General features: G+C 39.7%; 1 protein-coding gene and 1 non-coding gene across 2 annotated transcripts in view; both read right to left on the bottom strand.

The window, feature by feature from the left end:
- Positions 1–21,956, bottom strand: part of RGS22 (regulator of G protein signaling 22) — a 90,223-nt gene that overhangs the window by 63,519 nt on the left and 4,748 nt on the right. Inside the window, 7 exon segments of the mRNA XM_023763620.1 lie at positions 578–752; positions 2,357–2,518; positions 3,441–4,053; positions 6,120–6,237; positions 9,881–10,049; positions 10,884–10,969; positions 15,746–15,967. Of these exon segments, the coding sequence (XP_023619388.1) occupies positions 578–752; positions 2,357–2,518; positions 3,441–4,053; positions 6,120–6,237; positions 9,881–10,049; positions 10,884–10,969; positions 15,746–15,796 (1,374 nt within the window). The 5' untranslated portion in view covers positions 15,797–15,967.
- On the bottom strand, positions 10,541–10,669 carry LOC111828193. Its single transcript, XR_002831979.1, has one exon. It is a non-coding gene; the product is annotated as a small nucleolar RNA SNORA11 (small nucleolar RNA).

The raw sequence follows: 21,956 nt of genomic DNA, 5'->3' as shown, positions 1-21,956 counted from the left end.
CATAGCGACTGGTCATTCTGCTGTTCAGTCAATTTGCATATTATGCCTTTTATTATATAGCATTTTATTATATTGTGCACTGGGGTGGGGGAGGTCCCTCAGCTCGGATTGCGAGAGGGTGCAGGCCAGGCCGAGGGACCCCCCCAGTGCAGGATTGGGTCTGGGAAGGGACATGGGAGGTTGGCCAGTGGGGAAGGACCATGGGAGGACTCCAGGGCATATCTGGCCCGTCTCACTCAATCCTGATCGGCCAGACCCCAGCAGCAAGCTAACCTACCAGTCGGAGAGTCTGCCCCTGGTGGTCAGTGCACATCATAGCGAGCAGTTGAGCAGCCTTAGCATATCATTAAATGTTCATTTTATGCTTTGATTGGTTGAATGGCTGATGGACACTTAGCATATTAGGCTTTTATTATATAGGACTGTTGCAGCATGTATATCAACAATGAGAAAGAGAGGGAGAGAGAGAAAGAGAAAGGAGTCTATGGTGAAACTTAAGATTTAGTGTACAAAACCCAAGCATGGACATTTTCCTATAAACTAAATAAAGAGATCAAAGTATCCATGTACACCCTACCTCCGTATCAGATATCTGTGGAATGCAAGATTTAGGTCTTAATGGCAAAAGGGTTGCTATTTGTGGGAAAGGGTCAATATCCTCCCTTGGTTTCTCTTGACGGCGGTGCCACAGTTTCAGTTCAGCACTGGCTTTCCTTATTGCAGATGAATGTGTAACACAGAATCGTGGTGCCCTGGTTGAGAGGAAAATATATTTAAGATTAAACTACATAATAAGCCTCAAAAATCAAGAGCTCACAAAATGTATAATACTTAGGCTCACAATTATCAGTCTTGCCATGGCCTTTTCTAATAATTTCTACTTCTTTTTCTGCTGCTTAGCTTTAAAAAACACATTTTTCTATGATACATCAACTGCCTGAAATAATATTCATTCATATAAAGAGGCAATGTACACTCATATACAGAAGAAAAAAATAATTTTAAAGTTGCATTTAAATTATCATCTCCATGATAAGAAAGGGAATCTATATATCAATTTGATTAAGAAAATTTCATGTGCCCTTGACTAGAATCGAACCCGGACCCTTCTGTCCACAGGCCAATGCTTTATCCACTGAGCCAAACCAGCCAGGGCCTTACAGTTTCTAATAAAATGAACATAAAATGCACCTGTGATCATTGTAAGACAGTTTAGTATTTACTTATAGTAGCAAATAAATACTGGTGGATGCAAGTAACACTTTAAAATATTAAACATTTTATAATGTTAAGTATACTGCTAAAGTATACTATGGCCTGGCCGGCATGGCTCAGTGATTTAGCATCAATCTATGAACAAGGAGTTCATGGTTCAATTCCCCGTCAGGGCACATGCCTGGGTTGTGGGCTCGATCCCCAGTGTGGGGCATGCAGGAGGCAGCCCATCAATGATTCTCTCTCATCACTGATGTTTCTATCTCTCTCTCCCTCTCCCTTCCTCTCTCTGAAGTCAATAAAAAACATGTTTTTAAAAAGTAAAAAAAGGGAAAGTTTCTTATTGTATTAGTAAATGTTTTATTAAGTTGGGTGGTGTGTACACAGATGCCCACTATAGTATAATTTATACCTTTCTGTATCTTAAATATGTTTTTAAATAAATGAAGAGAAATGGGATAATACAAAGCTTATAAGTAATATGGAGTACCTATCTTGTATATTCACCACTCTCTTTTTATTTTTTTTTATTTTTTTTTTAAATATATTTTATTGATTTTTCACAGAGAGGAAGGGAGCTTTGAGGTTACCACTGGAACATTTAAGCTAAGTGGCATAATTGGATTCATCACAGCCACAATGAACAGCTCACTGGTCCTCAAGCCAAGTACATGCCCTTGACCGGAATCGAACCTGGGACCCCTCAGTCCGCAGGCCGACGCTCTATCCACTGAGCCAAACCGGTTTTGGCCACTCTCTTTTTATTACACTTATTTCATATATACGTTCCTCCCAACTAGACTATAACCACTGGACTTGACCATGTTTTACTCTTGTATCCTTAGCACATTTGGCTGATAGTGTTTAAAAAATGTTTACTGAAATGATAAACCTGTAATTCTAGCTACATGTGTACACGCGCGCACACACACACACACACACCACATCAATTTGATGACATACCAACCATAAAACGGTCAGGTGTAGAGAGATGTGCTCACAGTTAAAATGGCGCATAAGTACTGTCAGCCTTACTGTTGTCACTCTAAATTTCCACAAATTACATATTTTTAAAAGTATAACTTGTAACTAGCCTAAGAAGGTGAAAGCAGGTAGCTTTGAGTCACATAATTTTTCTTACCAATACAGAAGTAAGGGTTTTACAACTTCAGTCTGAATATTTATTAAGTGTTCTTTATTCCACTGAGAGCCATCTAGCAGTTTAAGTTTTGTTAAGATTTCTGTAGAAAGGTAGCGATCTCCGCTGCTCACTAGATAGCTTTTTTTCATCTTTTCAAGATGTCTGCAATAAAACACATACACACAGTGATGCAGTGTTCAACATTCAACAAGCCAAATATTTTCCCTTCAAAATGTTTGAGAAAAGTCAGGAGCCATCTCCAAACCAACGCTAAGTTACAGGTGTACCAACGTGGGAGTGGCTGGACAACTTTGATAGGCTGAGCGACTGGCCTTGCAAAGATGCCCGTGTTCTAATCCCCAGAACCTACGGCTGTTATGTGCCGTAGTGTGTGATTAGGATTGTGAGGAAATTCTCCTGTATGAGCTAGGTATCCAAAAACTTTGAGATCACAGAACTAGTGGAATCAATATTATTATAATAAAATTAGAGGCTCAGTGCACGAATTCGTGCATGGGTGGGGTCTGGCCAGCTGGGGGGAGGGGACGTGAGAGGTTGGCTGGCCATCCCTGACCCTGATGAGGGTGGGAGGGCCAAATCAGGGCCATGCCAGCCGGGGGGGGGGGGGCGTGCCACAGGAAGTTGGCTGGCTGACCTGGCTCCTGATTGGGATGAGGAGGCCGATCGGGGCCGCAGTGCGCATCAAAGCAACCAGTAGTTCCAGTCCCTTGGCTTTTATATATATAGATAAATTGCATTACTCATCCCTCTAAAACAGCGGTTCTCAACCTGTGGGTCACGACCCCTTTGGTAGCCTAAGACCATCCTGAATATCAGATATTTACATTATGATTCATAACAGTAGCAACATTACAGTTATGAAGTAGCAACGAAAATAATTTTATGGTTGGATCACAACATGAGGAACTGTATTAAAGGGCCAGAAGGTTGAGAACCACTTCTCTAAAAGTATATATTACATTTTTATATTTATTTCAGATTTTCTGCTTGAGAAAGAATACTACCCAAATTAATATTCCACAATTTGTTTTTAAAACTACTGAAAAATAAAAAATAGCAATACCTTTGATGTCTTCCAGCATCCTTAAGAACTTTTAACCTCTCAATATCCATCCATAGCCACCAATATCTCTCCCCTAATGTACCTTTCATAAATGCCTTAAATCTTTCGAACTCCTTCCTATTGCCAATGTCATAAGTTTTGTGAGAAATGCACCAGTCAGCCCTGCTTTCTGAGCCACGGCTCTCTTGCTTTGAACCTGCTTCTTTTAATCTCTCTTCAGCCTTCTCTTTTGTGGGTTGAGCTGTTTCAGGAAACACATCACTCTTGACAGTAATAAGCTCACACTCATCAACTATCACTTCTGTTATATTGTTGAAATTTATGTAACCTGGACCTTCTCTAAATGGCTCGCCAATAATTTGATTAATTACTACTGCTAAGATAAAGTTTATATAGGATATTAAAAATTCTTCACAAGTTGAGAAATGGAATGTCTGGCTTTCAGTATCCGGTTGCTTTTCAAGGTATATTCTCAGAAGAGCATGCGAAGGAGTATCTGGTAGAGCTATAGACCCCTCCTCCTCCTCTTCTTCCAATTCAGAAATGATTCTAGTGGCTTTAGATGAGTCCCTTTGCATCCTGGGGTGAACTCCATCATCAAAGATAACACTCTCTGTATTAAATAAGAAAAGGCTTTTAGGTCATAGATGGATACAGAAGATACTTTTATACTAACTAGATGTTACAGAGCCCAGATGGCAAATGAGTTTATTATCACAGAGAGTGACTGCATGGACGAGGGCCTGAAGGAGGAGTCTACACTGGGGACCAGTTGGAGAAAAAACTGCTCACAGGGGTTAGCCATGTCTTCTCTGGGATGGAGAAAGGGATAGGGTCAGATGAACTAATCATTTGACAGCCCGACACAGAATGTGTAATATTTTATGCTGATATAGGATGTCAATACATAAAGGCCAACTCTATTAAAGAATTTGAATATGTACATTAAACAATTGTAGAAGCATACCGTGTTTTATTGTGCTTTATCTTATTGCACTACACAGATATTGTGTCCTTTACTACAAACTGAAGGTTTGTGGCAGCTCTAGGTGAAGCAAGTTTATTGGCACCATTTTTCCAACAGCATTTGCCCACTTAGTGTCTCTGTGTCACATTGTGGAATTCTTGCAGTATTTCAAACTTTTTCACTATTATTGTACTTGTTATGGCGACCCGTAATCAGTGATCTTTGTTGTTACCAGGGCAAAATCATCCACCCACAAAAAGATTACGACTCACTGAAGGCTCTGATGATGGTAGCAACAAAGCATTTTTAAATTAAGGTACAGTATATACATTTTAACATAATCTCATTGAACCCTTAATAGACTACAGTATAATGTAAGCACAGCTTTTATATGCGCTGGGAAACCCAAAAAATCATGTGACTCATTTTATTGCAATATTTGCTTTACTGTGGTTGTCTGGAATCTAATCTACAATAGCCCTGAGGTATGCCTGCATGTGCTGTAATATTTCATGTTGTATGATAAAGTAAAATTAGCTACCATAGGTAACAAGACCATACATGAACAGATCAGAACTGGAGTCATATTGGCAATTTTTAAAAATTCACTATTTTATCAGAAAGATTCAATTACTATCATACTTATAACCTATCATTAAAATTACTAAATGGCCCTTGCCCAGCCGGCATGGCTCATTGGTTGAGCATCGACCTATGAACCAGGAGGTCATGGTTCAATTCCTAATCAGGGCACATGCCTGGGTTGTGTGCTCAATCCCCAATGTGGGGTGTGCAGGAGGCAGCCAATCAAGGATCCTCTCTCATCATTGATGTTTCTCTCTCTCTCTTCCTCTGTGAAATCAATAAAAATATTTTTAAAAAACAAAATGGCCCTAGCTGATTTAGGTGTGGTAAGAGCATCGGCCCTCCGACAGAAGAGGAGTTGTGGGTCCGATTCTGGTCAAGGGCCAGACCCTGGTCAGAGCACATGCGGGAGGCAACCAATCAATGTGTTTCTCTCACATTGATGTTTTCTGTCTGTCTCTCCCCTTCCCTTCCACTCTCTCTAAAAATCAACGGGAAAAATATTCTTACGTGAGGATGAACAAAAAGAAAATAAGTAAATAAAATTACAAAATGGCATAAAGTATTTTATAAAAGCTAACAAATACACATGGGTTGTCTTTACATTTTTTCTAAAGATACAGTCTTCGGCTCCTATTTTCTCTTCCATTCATCAGTGAAATAGGCAGGCTCAGTATTTTCACATGGCAAGTGTTCCCCTTGAAACGCTGCTGTTGTGCCCACTTTATTTCAAAGGCTTAATAAGAAGAATTTGTACATTGTGATGGGAGATAAAGGCAAGACAAACACTTGCTGGCTTGCCTTTTAGGTACCAAGCACTAGGTCAGGCATTTTCTATCCATTTAGCTTGCATCATTATCCTAAATTTACAGATGAGAAAAGCAAAGCTCCCAGAAATGGAATAACTTATAAAAGTCACACAGGCAATAAGTATCAGAGTTGAATTCCCAACTCAGCCTCTTTTCATTATACCAAGTCACCTCTTAAACACGGTAGAACGTGGAGTTGGGGGGTGAGGGGGGAGATAATTTTTCTTCCCAACCACTATATGTTGTACTGTAAGATTAGAACAGCAGCAGAAGACCTAAAGAGGAGTTCTGAAGTCATTCGTGTCCTTTTCTGCTTACCAGAAAAAGATGAAAGCCTCGGTGAATCAGCTTTGCTGTGCAGTGCAGGGAAGGTTGACACTGTTTGCTGACTCTGTTTGGCTAATGTAAACCAATCTTTCGTTTCTAAATAGGAGGCCTAGGAAGAAAGCAGCACGAGTGTTTTTTGTTGTTTTGTTTTTTAGTTTTTTAGCACAAGTGTTTCGTGTAAGATTAGCGCTCTCCTTCCTATCACAAACCTGGACATATCCTTATGATATTATTCAATATGCATTGTACAATGTGTAAGGGGAAAATTATGCCATGAAAAAAAAAGATTATACACAGAAAAAAAAGCATTAGCTAAGAGAATAATGGGGAGGAAATTTCAATTCGGATACATTTCACATTCGATGCCCACAGGAAAAAAATGAGCCCATACCCATCAAATGCTTCACTCTTCCACCAAAGGCAGGCCACGTCACCCCCTGGAGTCACTACCGCTTCGTGCTATCTAACTGTAACTTCGCAGGCACCATGACTCATGAGTCCTTGGATGCACCTTTTGCCAGCAGCTCCCATTTACAACCTTCCCAAATATTTCTTGCTCCTAAATCTGTCTGACCTGGCTCAGTGTTTTTAACAACTCCTCCCTAATATGACAGACTTAATATTGCTCTCAGTAGCACAGGAAACATCTCGAAGCTCAATTGCCACTTTGCCTTAGATTCGCTTTTTATAACTTTGCTTGGAATGGACGTTGCCCGAAGACTGATTCCTGACTCCACCTGCCCCCGGATGTAGCCTTCAATTTTTCCGTTGCTTCATGTACCCTTGAGCCAATTGACCCAAAGCCCAAGCTGACTCTCGGCTTCTCGAATCCCAGTCCTAAGCAGCCCTTTATCTCACCCTTCTGGGCAAAATTCCTCTGCCTGAGTTTCTCAGTGACATCCTCATCTGTTTTTCTAAGAGAACCCAAGTTCAACATGAGCAGAAAAGGGAGCTTCCAGCATTGCTCTCTCGTCTCCTTTCTCCAACTGAGTCAGCCGGCTGGCCCTTCGCCTAAGGAACACTCTCAGAAGAGGCAGGACTCAAGTGGAATAGGTACTGTTTCCAGACTATTGTGCAGAATTCTCTGAGCAATCAGGCCGCACAATGAGATCAAAAGCAGGAGAGAGAAATGAGAGGTACCTTATGTTTAGTCACTGATCCTTCTAAGGCAGTGGTTCTCAACCTTCCTACTGCCGCGACCCTTTAATACAGTTCCTCACGTTGTGGTGACCCCCAATTTCATTGTTACAAATTGAACATAATTAAAGCATAGTGATTAATCACAAAAACAATATGTAATTATATACGTGTTTTCCGATGGTCTTAGGCGACCCCTGTGAAAGGTCGTTTGACCCCCAAAGGGGTCGTGACCCACAGGTTGAGAACCGCTGCTCTAAGGGGTAAGGTTTTCTGTGGATAAAAGTTTTGCCACCCTAACTATGCTGTTGGGGATATTGATTCTAAGCTGGTTATTAAGAGACAAAAAGACTCAGAAAGAACCTTTGACCCACCCCCTTACCTGCCTAGAGGACTTTGGGTAGAAAAACCAACTAATGGAAGGGAGCAGCACCTTAGCATAGTAATAGGAACTAAATGTGCCGATGGGAAGAAATCCCGTAAAGCCCATTTGATGAACTTCCCTCTGTGTCCCACGGTTTTGGGGGGAGGGGGGGTTCCCAGCTAGAATTTGTTTGCCACATGTTTGCTCTTTCTTCCTGTGAATTGCCTACCTTCTTTTGAAAAAACCCAGACCCCTGACCCCTTCTCCTTAGTCCAGAATGGCACATAGATCTCAACTGGCCCAGTGCATCCCCGGGTCTCTATTCTGGTACCCCACATGTACACTGTAATACATTTGGGACATTTTCTCCTTGTTAATCTGTTTCTGTTCATTGGATTATTAGCCAGGCCAGAAGAACTTAGAAAAGTGGGAGGAAATTTATTTTTTCATGCTCCTATATGTTGAAAGACTCTAATTTTCTTTTGTTTCATCTTTTCCTTCCTTTAAAACCAAGTCATTTATTATTACCTATATGTTCTTTCAATGTATATTTATTAAGTGACTTCTCTATTCCTAGCAGTATCCTAAGCACTGAGAGGAGACCAAAATAATTAGGGAATATTCAAGGAATTGAGAGAGACCAATATGCAAGAGTGCTTGTTACTTCAAATGCACAAAAAAGAGAGAAGAGAAGATAAGGGAGAAAGAAGTAGTGAGTCAGGCATACAAGCAGTTAACTATTCTATTTTATACTTTTAAGAGATAGATCAATTGTTCATGTTTAGATGGTATAACTGGAGACCCAAAGAAATGTTACCAATTATCATAAAGATTGATCCCTATCTAGTGTCATGGTTTAAATGATCTAAGGATCCAGAGAATTTTGATTCCTTAAACTTCAAAAGCTATTAAGAAGATAGTTTAAGTATTAAGTAGACCAAAATGAGTTTTTTATCACAAGAAATAGAAGGGAGGAAAAAGCTTGAATTTTATTCTCTTATATTTGACTAGAGGCCCGGTGCACAAAATTCGTGCATGGGTAGGGTCCCTAGGCCTGGCCAGAGATCAAGGCCAATTGGGGCCTTCCTGCTGGCTGCCGGCTGCCAGCCAGGGCCTTCCAGCCACAGGGAGGGACCAGGGGAGGTTGGCCAGCCATGGGAGGTTGGCTGTGGGAGTGCACTGACCACCAGGAGGCAGCTCCTACATTGAGCCTCTGCCCTCTGGTGGTCAGTGCGTGTCATAGCAACTGGTCGTTCCGGTCACTTAGGCTTTTATATATATAGATTACATTTACATATAGGGAATCAGAACTTTTCCCCCAAGTGAATTCTTCCCTCTGCATGATTACTGACATCTACTCTCAGTACACATTTTATGACATTCCTGATATTTCTATAATATATAAGTTAAAAATAAACCCTTCAAAATGAGTATAAGACAGAAAAATGTGCCTTTGGTACATCCCTAAGCATTACTCAGTGGAAATTATGGAAATGGCATAATTTAAAATAAATATCACTTATAGAAATTCCAAACTACAAAATTAAATAGAAGCTACACATGAATACAAATGTTCAAATAAGATAGGATAAGTCTGCCCATTCCAACAGAGATGGCAAATAGGTTTCCTCTTATATCACATCTTTGATCAATTGGAAGTGCCTGCCTAAAGTGCTGTGTTGAAAAGATTTTGGAGCCAAGTCCGATAGCTCAGTAGGAAAATTGCCATGATTGGTTAGCAATGAACAGAAACTAGGAGAGTATCAACACATGGGCCACATATTTGACATTCCGGATTTTGTACAGAATTGTGTATTGGAAGTGTATTCCAAGAGAGAAAATCTGATAATCAGAGGCAAAAGATCAACTCCTGCTTGTATATTTCTTTTGGGCCAGGCTGATGGACTCAAATATTAGAGTCCCAGTAACAGTTATAGAATCCAAATAATAAAAATTTGGAATGAACAATAAAACCATCTCTATAATTCAGTTACCCATGTTTCCCTGGGTGACAATGATCATGTTCTTCAATCTTGCATCTGTTCCTTCATACACATGAGGATAATTCTAATTACATTTCAGGCGAAAGAGTGCAGAAAAAATGAGTGAGTAGAAAGCCACAATTTTTGTTAAAACTGCCTTTTGAAGTATCTGAAATAATTTTCCTTATTCAAGTGGTACAAATGAAATGCATGCTTCTAATATGAGTTTTATCGAAGTGCTAATTCACAAACAAACATTCATATTTTACCTTGCCAAGAGAAATATAGAACTTCTTCATAATGATAGCATTGTCATCTTCAATGACAGGAGGTGGTGGAGTGGGTACTTTTCTCGTGACCCAGGGAGAAAAAGTTTTATCTAGTGTGATATTCATGCCTGATCTACTCCATCTCACTTGCGAGACCAATTTTGCTAACCTGCATTTTAGAAAGCACACAAATTTGAAGCAAGTTTAAAATATGGTGGAATTCAAGGGGGGGGGGGACACTAAAACTTTATTTTATGTATTCAAGCCAATCTCCCTTCCTAACTCTGCAAGATGGTTCTCTTAGGATCTGCTCAAATTCATAGCTTATTCATGGAATTTCAAATTAATAATGATTGTCTTAACTTATTTATATTTAAAAAATGACTGTTATAAGCAAAGGTCATATTTTAGTAAAGCTTCAGAATGTTTTGGGCACTTATACTTTAAAAGTCAGGGCACAGAAAAGATAACCTTGGCTCTGCACCATAACATTCTGTCTTTTACATGACACGCTTACTTCCAGTTTGTAATACCCTACACAGAAATGCCATTATCACCTGATACGTAGATAACTTTAAAAATATATAATGATTAAAGAAGCACAACTGAAGTACATTTCTATATATATATATATATATATATATATATATATATATATATATATATATGGCGTAATGTCACAGGAAGGCCATAGTATTCTGCCACCTGTGAGGAGTAAGCCCAAGTTGCTGTTGGATGTGTTGTACACAGAGAAGCCATTTTTCAGGCGCTCTGCTCTCTCCACACCCAATGAAGTACATTTCTTAGGTCCTATTTCTGTGAAATCTCTTTGGAAAAGTTACATGGTTTTTACCAATGCTCTATAATTCTTATACTATAGCACCTGGATTCACACTCCAATGGATTTAAATGAATTTCATTAAGAAAGTACAGAAAAATAATTTTGGGTAAAAAAAAAAAAGTCAGCATTTAAAAAATATGTACACTAATGAGACTACAATACCTGTATTCAAAATAGCAATCGCTTTCCAGAAATGCTGGAAGTCTTTCTTTTTTGATCCATTGAATGCCTTGTTCACGATTCAGACACTATTCAAGGACAAGTGAGAAAGAAAAAGAATGTCAAGGAATAATCAGCTTTCAGGACAATTAGTGCCTCATCCCTGGGGCAACAGTGACCTCCAGCTACTACTAGGAGCCCTGCCTCTCCACCTTCTATTCGCATACGGGCCCTGAGTCACAGATTTGAAGCCACTTCTTGCCTTCTAGTGCTTCTTTAATTCTCTTAACAAACCTGCATCAACTATTACCTCCATTTTACAGGTTAACAAACTGAATCCAAAGTTAAGTTACTACTGAAGGGGGAGGAAGGAGATAAAACTCAGTCAATCTCAGTATCTTCATAATCATAACATGGATTTAAAAGAACCCCTTATCAGAAAAAGCTAACCAGAACACTTGGTAAGGCTACTGTGGTCACTGAAGGCCTGTTGTCCTTCCAGTTTTAGGAAATTTTGTTAAATATTTCCATCCCCAGCCACTATCCTGGAGCTACAAAGGTAAGTAAGAAAGATAAGACCCTGTCCTTAAGGAGCATGCAGATGATTCAATAGGTAATAATAGTTGAGTGCTGCAAAGGCCCTAAGTCCACGCTTCTGTGGGAGGTCACATGGGCACTAAAACAGCAAAGATTTCCAGAAAAACATGCCACTCAGCCTTTGACCTGCAGCATGATTAGCAAGGTTGAAGAGGAGGAGAAGAGGAACCAAAGATACAGTTATTACAACTACATCACAGGCTGAGCTTCCAGAGATGGTAGAAGAAGGATGAACAAGTAGGCAGGGGCCTGGTTATGAATAGTCTTTAAATAATATTAAGGAGTTTACATTTTATCTTGAGGCTGTGAGGGCCATACAATATTATGAAAGAGTAATTAGGTTGCTATTCATCCTAAAACATTTACTCACTATTGGTTCTATTCTGCCTTATATTCACTTTTTCCAGAATTCTAAAGAATGTGAGTACCTTAGACACTAAACAAATGCTACTAACAAGTAAAACTACCCATAGAGTACATAGCTCAGTGAGGCAATGTGTCGGCCTTTATGTGGCTTCCAATAGTCACCTGCTGAGCGGGGGTGGGGAACCTTTTTTCTGCCAAGGGCCATTTGGATATTTATAACATCATTCGTGGGCCATACAAAATTATCAACTTAAAAATTATGTTGCTATGAACAAAGCTCCTAGGTTTATTGAACTTTGAATCCCACCTGCGGTGGCCTTGGCAGGGCCAGACCAAATGATGAGGCCCGCGGGCCAGACATTTCCCACCCCTGTGCTAAAGCAAAAGTTGTGCTGTGATATGAACATCAGAGTCAACACAGACCACTGCTAATTCCTGAGGAAATTGGAGGCTCACATCGCAGTGCTGCCAACATCTGATAATCTGATGCTCTAGGTCAGGGGTCCTCAAACTTTTTAAACAGGGGGCCAGTTCACTGTCCCTCAGACCGTTGGGAGGGCCGGACTATAGTTTAAAAAAAAACTATGAACAAATTCCTATGCACACTGCACATATCTTATTTTGAAATAAAATTAAAAAAACGGGAACAAATACAATATTTGTATCTGCATGTGGCCCGTGGGCCGTAGTTTGAGGACCCCTGTTCTAGGTACACCTGTGCTTAACATTGCTGACATGTGGCATAAAGGACTGGAAAACTGAGCAAACAGTGGTTTCTTCCTGTTCAGCAAAAATACACCCATTTGCCTTCACCAAAGACTGTCTTCTGGGTAATGAAATAATAATAGAAGAAATCCTGGAAATAGTCGGCACCTGAAGGTAGAATCTTGTTGACTACTCATTGCTTATCAATGAGATATAAAGGACATTTGGATCTTGTACTTAGAAAGACTGCACATTGGCCTCTACATACACACTGACAACCATACAAAACTCTTGAATTCTCGTTAGCAATGCATTCCGTGACACCGGACTACATATGAAGATCAAGATAAACCCTTGAGAAATTCCACAAGGTTTTCGAACTAGTCAGTTCATGCAAAATCAATTTGTATAACATTTACCTCATGAACACTTCACCTATCACTCGTCCCCTTTTAAATGTTTTTGCATCTATTTGACCTAAAAATTAAATGAAAAGTTTAAAAATCAAATCAAAATTGAAGAAAAGTCTTTAAACTGCCAAAAATATATATCCCTTCAAGGTGTTTACAAGTAACTATAATATATCAAGACAAAAAAAAATACAAAACATAAAATGATGCCTTAATACTTACTAGAAAGTAATTGATCTAAGGTAAAATTATTTAATTTTTAAAGTAAAAAAAAATGAGTTGGTTAAGAAACAAAAAGAGATAACCAAAGATTAGGGGAAACTGGCTGTAGGTAAATCATTCTAGAACTATTTCCAATAACTATTTCTCTAAAATGCCTCCAGGATTAGATTAATAGAGATGATATTTAGATGTACAGGCAACCAAATAAAGCCTGGCTATCTGCCAATAGATTATTTTGTTTAGTCAGATTTATTGTGGCATAAATTACATACAATAAAATTTATTCTTTTTAGGCTAGAGTTTTACAAGTTTTGACAAATACATAGGCATGTAACTGTGGTTATATCAAGATGCAGAATAGTTCCAACATCCCCCAAACATACTCGTGCCACTTCACAGTCATTGTCTCCCTCTAACCCCAGTCCCTAGCAACCATGGATTGGTTTTCTGCCTCTATAATTTTGCCTTTTCTAGAATGCCATATAAATGGAATCAACATAGCATACAGCCTTTGACTCTGGCTTCTTTCATTTAGCATAATGCATTTGAGATTGATCAGCGTTCTTCTATGGGTCACTAGTTCATTCTTTTTCATTGCTCAGCAGTACTCCACTGTATGGATGAAGCATAGTTTATTTAACCACTTCCCAGTTAAAAGAAATCTGGGTTGTTTCTAGTTTTTGGTGATTATGAATAAAGCAATTATAAACATTTAAATATAGGTTTTATGGGAATATAACTGTTCAATTCTCTTGGGTAACACACAGGAGTAGGAGAAGTAGGTAGTAGGGTGTATGTTTAACTTAGAACTATGAAACTGTTTTTCCAAAATGGAATCGTCACCAGCAATGTAAGAGTTCTAGTTGATCAGCATCCTGGGCAGCATTTGGTATTGCCAGTGTTTGTTTGCTGCTTATTCTACTCATTCTAATAGTTATGTAGAAATAGTTTAATACAATTTGCATGTGTTTGTGTACTATCTTTTTTATAACAGCTTTATTTATATATAATTCCCATTCCATACAATTCACCCATTTAAAGTATAAAGTCCAATGGTTTTTAGTATATTTACAAACTCTCGCCACAAATGCAGAACTTTTGCATCACCCTTGATTATAGCAGTCACTCTCCATCTCACTCCAACTTCCTTACCCGCCATCCCTCCATGTTGATAGTGAATATGAGTAAATATCATATCTTTTCATATGCATATTGGTCATTTGTACATATTTTGGGGAGAAATGTCTGTTTACATCCTTGGTCCATTCTTCAATTGGGTTATCTTTTTATTGTTCAATGTAAGAGTTCTTTACCCCGTTAGATATGTCTTTATCAGATATATGACTTACAAACACTTTCTCTGATTTTGGGTTATCTTTTCACTTTCTTGGTAGTGTCCTTTGGAGATAAAAGTTTTTAATTTTTATTTATCTGTGTATGTTTTTCTTGTGCTGCTTATGCTTTTGGTGTCATATCTAAAAAAAATGCCTATACCAGGTTTTGAAGATTTATGCCTATTTCTCCTAAAACATAATGCAGCCTGGCCGGCATGATTCAGTGGTTGAACCAGGAGATCACAGTTCAATTCCCAGTCAGGGCACATGCCCAGGTTGTGGGCTCGATCCCCAGTGTGGGGTGTGCAGGAGGCAGCTGATCAATGATTCTATCTCATCATTGATGTTTCTATCTTTCTCTCCCTCTCCTTTCCTCTCTGAAATCAATAAAAATATATTTTAAAAAAATAATTTTAAAAATAAAATATAATGCATTAACTTTTTTTGCCTCGCTGGATTCAATTTCCTTATTTTTTGTGTCTATGTTCACAAGAGACATTAATTTGCAGGCTCTTCTTTTTCTTGAAATTTCCTTATCTAGTATCACAATAATGCTGGCACATAACCATCTCTAAATGTTTGATAGAATTCACCAGTGAAATCATCTGGACCTGGAGTTTTCTTTGTGGGAAAATATACACATATATATTTTTTAAGACTTATTTTTTTATTTTTGTTATTCCTCACCCAAAGATACTTTTTCCATTGATTTTGAGAATGAGTGGAAGGGAGGGAGAAAGGGGGAGAGAGAGACACACACACATATTGATTAGTTGCCTCCCGCATGTGCCCTGACCAGGGGGTTGGGGATTGAACCTGCAACCCAGGTACATGTTCTTGTCTGGGAATCGAACCCGTGACCCGTCTGTGCACCAGCCAATGTTCTAACCACTGAGAAACACCGGCCACAGCAAGAGTTATTTTTTTTAGAGCTGTTTTAGGTTTACAACAAAATTGAGAGGAAGGTACAGAGATTTCCCAGATACCCCCTGTCCCCACACATGCATAGCCTCCCCATTATCGACATCACTCACTAGAATGGTACAGTTTTTACCAAGGATGAACCCTCAGTGACTCACCATAATCACCCAACTGTCTGTTCAGCAAGATATAAACTCAAATGCACTTTTTTTTTCACCAGCCTTGTCGAAACAAGGCCACCAAAAATTTGGTTGCCTCCCAAAAAAAAAAAATTGGGAGAGAGAGAGAAGATTCAAATGCACTTTCTTACCATAACACTGTAGTTGATGTTAATGGTCTCAGCTTTACAGGGGTCACTCATCTGAGCAGGTTTAGTATCATTCTTTGCTTTTCTTACAACATCATAGATGGGATTGCGAGGTTGCTGGCTTTGTAGAATTTTTTTCAGTTGCTTTTCCAGAAGTTGTGGAGCATTGTTAACTACTTCAAAAACTCCATAATTCACATTAAACCTAATTGCCTCTGAAAAGGTCTGCAAAATAAATTGTGGAAATATGTCTTTACATTTTTAAAAACCAGAAACTCAGTTTTCAAGACTTGATATTTACATATACAGTACACACACACACACACACACACACACACACAGAGAGTTTTGTGTTTTTAATCCTTTCCTCTTCCCTTTAGGAGCATGGAAATCTACTGAATTCAGGTAAGGGAGCCCACTCAATCCTTTCTTCCCCGTGTACTTATGCCATGAGATAAGTGTCAGGGAGCATCATAGCAGCAATGCCCTTTGCATAAACATCTTACCTCTGTGCTTCTTTATCACTGGAAATAACTACAGGCTTGGTCTCTATGAGCAACATTATTCCTTTAGAAATGAGTGGGTTACTAGGGAAGAACGAGTTAAAGAAGAAGAAATAATACTCCTGTTGTCTTCTTCATCTCCAGGAGCCATTGGTTGCCTCCAGCACACGCCCCTACCCTGGCCAAGGAGCTAAAGTCTCCCTTAGTCCAAAGGAGAAAATTAAGTACAATATGTTCTTCATTTAAGACTATTTCAACACCATTTCTCCCACTGAGACAAAAAAAAAGTGAAAGATAACATTCTGAGCTTTTCTCAGTAATTACTAAATGCTGCCAACTGTTATTTAAAGGCAGTCAGTTAACGTACAACAGTCACGAGTCTTGAGTCTGCCTGCTTGCCAGCGGGTAGCACTGACTCTGGGCAAATCATTGACATGATGGGGCTCCATTTCCATCACAAGTGAAGGGTGGGTTTCGCTGTGTCTTTTCCCACTTGGCCCTCCAAACCTAGAATCAGGTCCCCTATTCAGAACATTAATTTGCTGTAAGATACCTTCAGTGAGCTGCCTACTCATGTGGATTAATTTCTATTTCTAGCCGGGTTGTAAAAGACCTTAAACCCTTCCCCTTGAATTGGTCACTGTCCTCAGGGCAACATTAATTTTTTTCAAGGTTTACTAAGAGATTAAAATCTAATAAATGGCAGGATATTGTAAAATTAGAGTTAGAAATATATGTGTGTGTATAAAAACCCATAATGTGTCTGCATATATACTTTACTTATTTACTTATTCATTCATTTTCATGTCAGATGATAGTACATGGCTAAAGTCTCACTACGGAATTTAAAGTACAGGGACAAATAGTGTTCAATATGAATGTCAGTCCTCAGTTCAAAAGGGCTCAGAGCTAAGATTTGCCCTCAAAATGACAAGTGTAGCGCAATGGATAAGTAATAATATTTAGCAGTAAACTGTGAGTAAGGTTTCTTCAATAAATAAATATATTTCATGGGTTGCCCACTGCATCTGTCTTTCAATCATGGGATTCAAACAGGCATACCTTGCCAAAACCTGTTTGGCTCAGTGGATAGAGCGTCGGCCTGCGGACTCAAGGGTCCCAGGTTCGATTCCGGTCAAGGGCATGTACCTGGGTTGTGGGCACATCCCTGGTGGGAGATGTGCAGGAGGCAGCTGATCGATGTTTCTCTCTCATCGATGTTTCTAACTCTCTATCTCTCTCCCTTCCTCTCTGTAAAAAATCAATAAAATATATTAAAAATTAAAACAAAAAACAGGCATACCTAAAAGTCAAATATTATCTCTGAAACTGACTATCACTAGACTAAACAGATTTTTGGTCAGGGCACATGCCCAGGTTTGGGGCTCAATCCCCAGTAAGGGGTATGCAGGAGGCATCCCATCAATGGTTCTCTCTCATCATTGGTATTTCTCTCTCTCTCCCTCTCCCTTCCTCTCTCTGAAAATCAATAAAAACGTATTTTAAAATAAAAATAAAAATATTTAAAAATCCCAGTTAGAGTAGATCTCTAAAGGTCCTTAATAGCACTATGATTCTTAATTTCTCAAAGTACCAAATAACTGACTCAGAGCTTCTCCCAGTTCACATATTTCAATAACAAAACTTTTGAATGAGCAAATGCCAATTATTGTCTTAAGCAAAGAGGATAAAAACAAGTACATGGTCACTGATTTTTCCTTAAGATGAAAAGAGTAAACAAAATACTGAAATACTAAGTTGAAATTAATGTAACATGCAAATGTTAAAGGGGAAATCTTTCCACAAACATCACAGTGGTAATACTATCTAGCTTAGTTATTATACTTTACAAGGGTTTCAGCTAAACCACAATCATCTAGAAAAGGATTAGCAGAATAAGTCAATGGACGTAATGTTGGGCAAATTCACTTTTCGGAAATTTATCATATAAAGGGGTTTTTATGAAATAATCCCTAAGTTCCTTCCACATTTGATACTCCATCAGTCCATGACTGTCTCTCCAGAAAAAAAAAGACTTTCTGCTCTCTGATAAGATCACCCAACTCCATTGTTCCTTTGTTGGTTCATTCATTTCTTCAATAAGTATTTATTGGGTCCTTATTAAATATTATGATAGGTGATATGTTGCTACATTTAGTGGGCCACGCCAGAGCAGCCTCCATAAAGCCCCAACTCAAATGTATGAGACATGGACCCAGCCTCCAAGCATGCTGATCTAACAGAGGAGAGGTGTGTGATGCACAGGGACCCTAAGCACTCACCTGCAGCCAGCGCACAACTTATCTCCTGAAGACACCCATACAGTTCAATGTTGTCCTGTCTCTCAAGAAGTTGATCACAGTCAGTGTTTCTGCTAGTATTGAAACAGGTCACTGATTCTTCAGTTAGGGACCAGTTAAAAGCATTGGGCCTGTGCTTAAAGCTCATTATTCAAAAACATGTATTTTTCACACTAGAATCTCCTCCACATAAGATGACTACCCTGTGAGAGGCAAGAAGGATGAGACCCACGGAGGGAATGGCAGGTCCTCGCCTTCCATCTCACACCTCCCCCAGGAATTCATGGATTGGTACATGTGGTTTTATGGACTGGTACAACAGACAAAATCATCCTCACTTTTTATGTCACCTTTGCTCTCTCTGCAGAGCACAAATAATTCATTTTGAGTAATAATGCATGAATATTGCAACTCCACTTTAACACATAAAAGCTACAATAGAAGTATGTACAGCCCTTCCTGTGTGGCTCAGTGGTTGAGCGTCGACCCAAACACCAAGAGGTCACCAGTTCAATTCCTGGTCAGGGCATGTGCCCGGATTGCAGGCTCAATCCCCCATGAAGGGCCAGCAGCAGGCAGCCAATCAATGTTTCTTTCTCATCGATGTTTCTATCTCTCCCTCTCCTCTCTCTCTAAAACCAATAAAAACACTTCTTTTTTTAAAAAAAGAAGTATATACAATGTAGAGTGATGACACAAAAAGATTCATGAACTAGCTTTAGGAAATAAGGAGGTGTGTAGAGTAAGTTGAGTCTTGAAGAATGAGTTGGCATTCTCATCTGGTAGGGAAGAGAGAGAAGGGAATTCAGCAAAAGAAATAGCAAATGCCTCGAGGCACAAGAGCACAAAAGAATGGAGCATCTGTGAAGAACTGCAAGCAGCCTGACATTGCTGAAGCTTGGTATTCCAGGCGAGGAGAACAGAACACCAGCTCGGAGAGAACAGCAGAGGACAAATGCATCAAGGACCTCCTAGTGTGTGCTGCAGCTCTCAGCTCACCCTCCCACATCAGCGGTTCTCGGAGTATGTGCCTGGACCAGCAGCAGCAGCATCACCTGCGAACCTGCTAGGAACACCAATTCTCAGGTCCTTCCCTCTAAGAAGAAACTCTGGGGCTGGGGCCCAGTACTCTGTGTTCAACGAGCCCTGCGGTGATTCTGACCCACGCTCCAGTTTGAGAACCATTGCTGGTGGGGAGCCATGGAATCCAGGTTAAGACCAGCGTCAAAGCCTCCTGCTGACGGTTACTTCATGCTGACTCTCATGTGTATTTGGATGTGGGCGGAGGGGTAGCCGTCTCTATTTTACACAAGGAGAAAGCCCTGGTCTTTAATTATTATGCAAAATCCTGCCATCTGCTTAAAAAGAATCTCACACATTGAGTCCTTTGTTTTCACCATTTCTAAGCTTATCTGTAAGACTCCCCAAATTAGCTTAGTATGTGACTGAAGGTGGGGGAGATAGAAATGAGTGTTGGAGGAAGTCTGAGGAGGCCAATTTAGAAAACACTCAACTCTGAATCATGTAACAGGACAAATCTTCAGTTTGAGCCTCAAACCCAATTCTCCACAAGCTGTTACAGACTGCCTGCTCTTTCCCTTACTTACTTTTCTTATTTCAAGGGTATCATTTTCTAAATGTTCTAAAATGAATTGACCTGAAGGTGGTGAAAGCTAACTTTGTAGTACCAGTCATCCGTGTGAGAAAAATATTTTCACAAAAGAAACAAGTGCAGGAAAATATTTTTGCCACAATAAATTGCTGGTTCCACATTTCTTTGAAAAGAGGGGAGGGGACACCCCTGTGAATAATTAGTGATGGGCTTACCCTGCCAGCCCCAGCACCACTGAAACTTATAGGGTGCCAAATTATGTAGCTGAACAATATTTAAATTAAAAACTAATGACTAGGTTAATTTAATACATGTTCATCTCTGGTCCAACTCTGTCTCTACTAATTGAGCTCCAAAATCTATATTTTTAACATGCATACTACTCAGTGAATGAAAAACATCTGAACCCTTGAATATAACAAGTCAGTTACCAATAACAACTTCTTTTAATCTAAATTTTATTGTCATTTTAGATGTTTAACCATAAACTATTTACTGGACTCTTTACCCATGGGATGAAAGGAATAATGTGCCACATAAAATGCATAGAAAATATCCTTAGTTGATAAAATGAGTTACATGAGTAATCTGAGTGCTTTGTGTTTGAGCTACAATGCTCATCACCCATAGGCACATACTAGAGCTCCATCAACACCAGCGGTTCTCAACCTGTGGGCTGCGACCCCTTTGGCGGTCGAACAACCCTTTCACAGGGGTCGCCTAAGACCATCCTGCATATCAGATATTTACATTACGATTCATAACAGTAGCAACATTACAGTTATGAAGTAGCAACGAAAATAATTTTATGGTTGGGTCACAACATGAGGAACTGTATTTAAAGGGCCAGAAGGTTGAGAACCACTGATCAACACCTTTAACCAATCTCTGAGTTTTCACATTTTGTCAGGGAATGACCCAAGCCCTCATCCCACTCATTCTCCAAATCTATACCCTTTCTCTCTTTCTTTCTCGCTCACCCCTTACTGAACAACCCGTCGAACATATATAACTCTCTCATAAAGCTGTAAGAAATTATAATAGTTTACAGATTTTTTTTTTAAAGTGTGGAGAATCCGTCCAAAAAAAAAAGAAGTTATGGTAAAATTCCAAAGGGACATAGCTAAGCACGGTCTGGCAAACACATGACATACCTATCCTTGCAGGGAGGGTACGGCCAGGCCACCCCTTCAGCTTCTGCAAACCATAAATGTCACAGACATTCTAAACCACCCACAGAGGACCGACCTAAATCGGTATGTGGGCTCATCAACTCAATCCCACAACAGTCACTGAGCATAAAACACACAAAATAAAACCAAGAGGGGAAAAAAAATGTTTTCACACTATAGCCCAGAAGAAAACTTAATAAGCAAACACTTGTCCATAAAGAGTTGACAGCAAGAAACCTCCCAGACACCACATGAAAACAATATCTGAATGTGAACCTGGCGCCAGAACAAACGGAACGGAGTTATGAAAGCTGGGATTTGGAAAGTGCCATAATTATTTATAATAGCAGCAACTGTCCTGGATTCCCCTCATCAAGAAAATAACGTGGAGGCAGGCTACCAGCCATCAATTCTGGATCTCACAGTGCGTCCCAAGGGTGCCATGGCGTAATGGAAAGAAATAGCGTAGGAGGTGGCGAGCCTGATTCCCAGGCCCATGTCTGCCTCCATCCAGTTATGGTGGTACCAGAGACGGGACCCGGCCCTGAGCGGGTCTGCCTAGGGCTGGCCGGTAGGGTGTGGGTGCTTGACTTCGTGCAGAAAAGATTTCACAATACGGGGCCAGGT

Source organism: Myotis lucifugus, unplaced genomic scaffold (genome assembly GCF_000147115.1).
Source record: "Myotis lucifugus unplaced genomic scaffold, Myoluc2.0 scaffold_294, whole genome shotgun sequence".
Taxonomy (NCBI): Eukaryota; Metazoa; Chordata; class Mammalia; order Chiroptera; family Vespertilionidae; genus Myotis; species Myotis lucifugus.
This window is presented reverse-complemented; position numbering and strand designations above follow the sequence as displayed.